Here is a 7,496-nt window from a genome sequence, read left to right on the forward strand (position 1 = left end):
GGTATTACTATTTCTGAACAATAGTAACGCCACTGATGGGCATGGAAACACACGAGTGTTTAATTCCAAACACACAACTATCCCCTAACATCGGTGAAAAAATAAAGGCACCGAATCTCAAAAACCCAGGTCCAATAAATTTGTGTATTCCTATAGAAAGTAATTCACATAAAACAACGCCAACTTCCCGGAAAGACGTTCGCGGAATCACGCCAATCCGCCTCGCTCTTTTAGTGGAAAGAAAAAGTTTCCTGGACCGCCACTGAACTACGCCAAGTGAGGGGAAAGGGTGGTGGGGGAGACGACGAAGGCAGGGAAAATGATTGCAGGGGAGTGGGGGAAGCGAGAGAGAGCTGAGCGAGAGGAAAGGAGGGGGCTGGTGGGGGAGATTTGGGGTGCGGACCGACGTGACTCGATCACGAGGAAATCCCTCTACCGGCCACCCGCGCAGCTGACGTCACCTCGGAACAGGTGGGTGCGAGCCCCGCGACGACCAGGGAGGAACGCGGACGGCCACGCATATACGTCCGCCCGCGTGGTCGCGAGGCTCGCGGGTGACTTTCATTCCGGAGACCGGACCACATTCTCCCCCCGCGCTACCTCCAAGGAGACTCGTCAACAACTTCGGGCCTCCCCACACACACCCTTCCCCCGTCGAGTGGACGAGACGGTGGTGATGCAAATGGTGACGGGAGGGGGCGTGGGTACCGGCCGCCGCGGGAAAAAGCCGTGACGCGCGCATCCCATTAAGACGAGGATCCCGGAGATTCATCTCTCGAGGAGACGATAAACGTGAGGGACTAACTGGGCCGTTTAGCAGGAAATGATTTGGGAAGAAAATTGATTCCCGGATAGCCTCGCGGTCACAGGAGACTTCAACGGCCGAGGATGCCGGTGATTGCGAGACGGCAACGACTCGCACGTGCGCCTAGCCTACTCGAACCAAATCGTCAGATAAATCAGGAGATGAAGCCTCTTCCATATTACGCATTATCGATTGAGATATGCTTCCATACTACGCATTGTCGGACATAAACAACTCAGTGGTACTTTCCTAAGCATCGAAACCAATATGGTGATTCTAAATAAGCAAAAACATATAATGAGCGTCAATATGATTGCCAGATGAATTGCAAATATTCACAAACACTTCCACGTAACAAAATTCTGCAATAGATTAGCAACATTTCATCATTCAAGAACTTCTATGATGGAATTTGACGGATTTTTATCATCACCATTTTCTGCATTAGTTCAATAATTATGATCAGAAGTAAGAAGCAACTTGCTCGCATGAGCGAAAAATAAGTAGAATTCATAAAGAGCAGTTAGACAGAGGTTTCTCGCTGGTAATTAAGTCAATTTTTTCCTCATAAAGGGAATTGTTTCCAAATGGTGTACCTGAAGTTAAAGCATCGTGATGTGGCCTCTCCAGAGAATATTGCCGCAAAATCGCGAAATATGGTGGGAAAATGTATCAATAAAGGGAAATGCGACTCTACGTTGCTCTAAATACGTAGGGAAGACTCGTAATAAATTATGCGAAAGTGAGTACCGTTGTTCATGTTAGGGAAAGGAGTAATCATTTGGAGCCAGTCACCTAATTACGGACTATCCGATTGGAGTGAAAAACTGGAAATCAATTCATGGAAACATATCTCGGGAGGATGCCAGTTATTCATCTTCCTGGGCCACGAATCTCGATCCCCTCTCGCGATTTCTTTATTGCCACGTGTCAGTGGGATTTTCCACCGAGCCGAAGAAGCGAAGGTGAACAGGCTTCCGCGATGCTCGGCAAGGAATCGGCAATAACACGCACGCAACAGAACGAGATTGCCACGCGGCGCATGTGTGTGTTTGTGTCAACATGGAAAAGGAGGCGGATGAAGCGGCGGGATGAGAGGCACGCCTCCGGGAATCGGAAACTGGGTTACGCAGAACGCCATAACAATCGCGCCCAGCAATACATGATTCACGTGAAAGGGGAGGATGAGGATGGGGAAATGGAGATAAGCTCAGCAACAAGATCGATTTCGAAGAAATATTGCCGGATTTGTTCGCTGATAGAGATTCATAGCAATCCCACGTGCATATAGGCAGCAGCGGATTTAAGAATTCAATCTAGTTAACCGAGACACGATAGACTAGGATGATAAATCAATTACGCATCGATGGTTGTTCGAGCAACATACTCACTTTAAATAAAACGCAAGCGCATCATATTCGAATTAGTGGTACATAACATTCAGCGCATTATTTGTCACGTACCTGAATATTACCCAGACAAATGGTCAAAGGGCCCCGTTTCACAAAGCTACAGGCCGAGCGACAAGTCATCTAAAAGCAACCATGATTGTAACTTAAAACATTCTTATCCGTATGGTGTGCAATGTAGGCAAGTAACAAATACTGCTCCAAATATTTATAACTAACAGTGAGAACCATATGTGGAAAATAAAAATGCTTGTATCAGAAGGACTAGTAGATTTGAGAAACGGGCTCAAGGTGTTGAAACGTTTACATTGAATTTGATTAGCCATTTGGATATGATAATCAATTTTCAATTAATTTAAAATTAGGCATTGCTGAGAAATAATAGAGGACAAAATATCGGTGCAGAACTGCAAGCAGATAACGATAAAAAACACTAAGTATGTAGTAACGGCTGCTTAACCTAAGTCTCGAGAAGGCCCATGACATCAAATATCCGATACTATCGAATTTTCATGGTTTTTCTGGATTATCTAGGCACGATTCTGTGTTGTCTTAAGAAATTTTTAACTTAAATGAACAGAAGTTTGGTACTAACATTATTTGGTATTAAATGACTATCGCATTATAAAACAAGGACAATGAATTAATAATGCTACCTATGCAGTAACAACAAACAATTTGCAAGGCATTATTTCACTAATGATATACAATTAAGAATTAAATTATTCAAACAATCATCATTTTGAAACATCTTATTCTATACGACTTGAGAGAAGGGATTTCTAAAACGGCAAGAATTTTTTTATATTTTAATAATTACTTCTTGCCAGGAGCTAAAATAACTTATCCTGTCCATTACACTAGTTCATTATTTCACTAGCTATCATTAACTATCATATTGAAACATAGAAACATAACACGAGAAATGAGCTAAACTTTAAACAGATGAAGGATAGTATTTATTCAGCAACTTTTCAAATTGATTACTCCCATTACATGCAAGTTTTATTTTTCATTCTCCGCTTAGGGACATTTCCGTCTTAAAAATGAACTAACTACATCAAAAAACTCTACGCCAGGAAAAGATCACATCAGGAAACAACATGCCGTCGAAAAAGCATACGATTTTTCGTCGACTCATACACATTTGAATTTTCCTATACGAGCAGGTAACTTCGGTGACAAGAGGCTAGTGAATGAGACGCTTCAGATAATGATATTTATGCAAGTGTCCAATAGAGCCTGTTCCCTTTCACAATGTACTCAGCTTCAATTGGCAATTAAAACAACACAAACAAGGGTAATATAAAATGATCAATTACGATAATCTAAGCCATTAAGATGGAACGTATCACGTTACCCCCTTCTATGAGGAAGGCTGAAAATTAAAATTTTTCAAGAAATCCTCCATTAAAATAAGGTGGGACACCAGAAACTAGCTTGAAGGGTAAGAATTCTCAGTTCTCTCCCATGAAATCGACATTTATGTGGTTTCTACGCATGGTTGCGTAGAAAAATTGTGTAAAAACGAGAAGTTTAACCAATAGCTCACACTAGGATCTAATATACATACATAGGTCCATATTCGCACATGGAATGATATGCTAAGCCAGAATGGAATAGGTAGACTATCCAGACACTTATAAATGCTAAATATTTTTTACATGACCAACATCGCAACATCTCAACTTATAGATATGCATGTTAAATTCCTATTCTCGGCATTTTCGTAGAAATTATATTGTACGGTGTGTTCGAAACTTCACCAAATAGAAAATAATTTTAACATCTTTTTTCATCCAGTTTAAAAGTCAACGCAAACGCTGCTATCGCACTGCAGAGGATTTACAGAATGAAGGGTAATGAGTTAACGTCGCTGAAAAGGGAATATAACGATAAACGCCTGAACAACAATATATGCTCCCCCATTCCCTTCCCCAGAGCTTCTTCAGTATAGGGAAGTGAAATAGTCGCTTATCGCAAATTTGAGACTGACTGAACAACGAGCCTTTAATCGACCAGATAAGCAGTTTGAAGTTCTGCGCGCCCGTTTCCCCAGAAGCAAAGCGCTCCATATCGTTCGAAACTTCCACGTTAGAGGCGCTGTGGTCAAAATCCACCGCCGTATCAGTCGCCGCCGTGGTAGTCTCCTTGCCATTTGATTCTTACCATAATCGGGATTCACAAAAAAGTTTCGTGGGTCCCTCGGATTGATAGGGAAAATTAGGTTTTTGAAATTTCCTGGGAATGTACCATCAGTCAATATGTTCTTATAATAATGGTAACTATTAGAGCTATAAAAAGTTGACGATTAGGCACGAACTTCTATCCAAGTACAATTGTAGCATATTATGGCATTTAATTTTAACTTCACAATAATAAGCCATTCCACCATTAAAACGCCATGAAAAACGAGAGATTAAAATCTGGGGGTAAAGCAGGTAATTGCTTTATCGTAAACACGAAATTTAATGTAATCACATTTCACTATTACCATAATGAAATTTTTGACAAATGGGAGCAGAAACTAATTCAACGAAGATTAAAAATACGGCTAGTTCCTAAGTAAAAGACAAACGACAAATACACCACAATTTCCGCATGAATTCTCGTTAAAGCTACCTATGGGCTTACTTAGTAAAATACAACTTAAAACGATTGTGCAGTTACATAAAATAAAGTGGTACACGTAAAGTGAAAAGGAGGATGCTTAAGGACAGGCATGCCAAACTTCATCAGTTCGCGACTGTTTTCGAAATTTGCCAAGGGCTGCTTTAACCGGCGTTGGTTATTTCCGATTCGTAACGTCAAAAATGCAAAAAAGGACTGCAATGATTTGCATATGCCTAGCGACACGCAATGAATGATGTACTTATACAATTTCAATAATCAGAGATACCCGGGCGCATATGGATAAATTAAAATTACCTACCCGTTATACCGAAGGTGGGTTTGATAAGTTCAGGTAGAGTTTACCCAATACTAAATTTCATACATCAGGGCAAGGGGGAGGAGAGTTTTTTCCTTGTGCCGAAGACAATTTCCCGGGAAGATCTGGTACCCAAAAAATTAAAGAGCTTGGGTGACTCTCAGGTTAGGGCCGGTATTTAAATAATAAATATTATTTCGCGGAAAGAGTGGATTTTTCAGTTGCTCCGAGTATATATCATTAAATACAGATACAACGTCCAACCTTATTGAGGATTAGGAGGAGGCATCCTCAATTCAACATCAATTCACTTTTCCTATTGCGCATTATATCAAATGATTGGATGAGGCCAAGAATGCCTTATTTTACAACAAACACGCGGATTCAATAGCAAATGCAGACGCGATGATCTATGACGGTAAGCTCAAGCAACCCTCAAGACATTATAGCATAAGCAAAGATATCAAGTCGCAACAATGGACGCCACGAATATACAGTGGACTGGAGAGCGCAATGGCTCTATTTGACATGCCTGAACTACAATGATTAGCGTTCCTCACCTTTCGGGGATGATGCCATGCTGTCCTCCTCGGGATCGGCCTTCTTAATTGACCCGCTGCGACCTCTTCTCTCGCCCGCAGAAGGCGCCGACGACGGCGGTGTTGGACCCTTGGCAGGAGACCACTGCCCGGGCATCGCCCCCCTCCCGCCCCCGCGACCCACCCACGACTGCCGCCCTCCTCTCTGGCCGGCTCCGCGCCTCCGGCGGCCTCCCCCGGTGCTCCTCCAAGGGGACCGCCTCCACCTCAGGCCGCGAGGAGCCGAAGGCGGGGGCGGCGGAGGCTGGGGCATCCCGTGGGCATCCTGCAACGGCGAGGAGGCCAAGGGAGGCGGTGAGTTGGTGGCGTCGGGGGAAGTCGCGGACGGCGACGGCGGAGAATCCACGCCGTCGGCCGACGACACAACCGAGTCGACCGTGCTCATCACGACGGCGGACACGGAACGCGGCGAGCGGGGAGCCCAGGGGCTCCCACCGGATCCTCCGCCGGGATTGCCGGGTAAAGTCTCCGAGGCGGTGGACGCAGGGAGGCTCGGGTGCCAGAGCATCTCAGCGGAGCACCCGGGGAGACCCGAACGCACGAGTATGCACACACGGGACCGAATCGCCCCTAGCTTTTTTTCGGCCGAAAGGGTCTCCGAGTCGAAAAAAATATATATAAAGTTGCACTGATGCACGCACGCACGGAGCGATCCCGCCCGAGGGAACCGGGCCGCTGGAACTAGTCCCTCCGATCACTCGCTCCGTCTCCTCGATGTGGGAACACTTTTTTCTCCACGGACTATGTACTGACACCCGGCTATCGAGGATTGGCGACGGGACACCAGGCCGGAGAGTGCCTCATCCTACCGTAACGGAGAGCGCACATCAACTGAGACGAGCGAAGTCTGGCAGGAGAGAGAGGGACGAGGGGAGGGAGAGGGGTCGTAGGGGCGGAGAGGGAGGGAGGGGGCGGAGGGAGGGAAGAGGTGGCTGGCGGACGTGGGGGGGGGGAAGATGAGGAGAGGGTCTCGGAGGAAAAAGGTGGTCGGAATGGGTGAGGAGGGAAACGGGGAGAGAAAGGGGTAGTGGGGTGAGGATTTTACAGGCCTTCGCCGTGGGGCCGTCGCATCTTCCTCCTCCCCTACACCAACCTCACTACCCCCCTCCACGCACAAGACGACTGCCTCCCCTGGTCACCTGACGCACTCCCTCCAGCGCGGAGATGAGTAAGGAGTCGGGATGGTTCGAAGGGGAGGGAGGAAGACAGAACAGGGGAAGGAAGAAAATAACGAGGCGGGTGGGAGTGAGGATGTGAGAGGGAAGTGTGCTTATGCCCACGCACGCATCGGTGGAGCAGCCGAGCAAACTCTCTTAGCCAAGTAGTGCCCGCAGCACTCGTTTTCTCCAGCCAGAATGGCAATAATGGTAGCGGCATGGGTCCGGCCCCATTTCCCCAAATCCCACCTATGTCAGAGCGTATATCGCTTCCTTCCCCCTAGAATCTTTACCACGCTCTCGAGCCTTCCTTCTATCTCATATCTTCTGTGCGATCTCAGAGACACTCACATCTACAGCCTTCCTCGATAAAAATCGAAATCTTTCTCATCTGATCTCGCAAACAGCTCGCCGCCTTCCCTCCCACCCACGAGCTGAGTGTGAGAAATGACCCTTTGATTGGAAATCCGCCCAGCTATCCTTTAACACTCGAGCAACAGCACTAAAACCTTGGCGATTGAAAGGCATCGCAACCCAACATAATCCTCAGGATGCCCAGACCGGATATGTATAGGCAATCCATATAATGTCTGACAC

At 46.0% G+C, this 7,496-nt stretch overlaps 1 protein-coding gene across 1 annotated transcript in view; it reads right to left on the bottom strand.

Annotated features, from left to right (window-relative positions):
- peb (zinc finger protein pebbled) overlaps positions 1-5,810 on the bottom strand; it is a 28,606-nt gene extending 22,796 nt beyond the window's left edge. The window contains exon 1 of the mRNA XM_071596203.1: positions 5,704-5,810. Coding sequence (XP_071452304.1) covers positions 5,704-5,722 — 19 coding nt within the window. The 5' untranslated portion in view covers positions 5,723-5,810. The remainder of the gene's footprint in view (positions 1-5,703) is intronic.
- Between the last annotated feature and the right edge of the window lie 1,686 nt (positions 5,811-7,496).

This window comes from Hetaerina americana, unplaced genomic scaffold, assembly GCF_022747635.1.
Source record: "Hetaerina americana unplaced genomic scaffold, ioHetAmer1.1.p SCAF_78, whole genome shotgun sequence".
NCBI classification, from domain to species: Eukaryota; Metazoa; Arthropoda; class Insecta; order Odonata; family Calopterygidae; genus Hetaerina; species Hetaerina americana.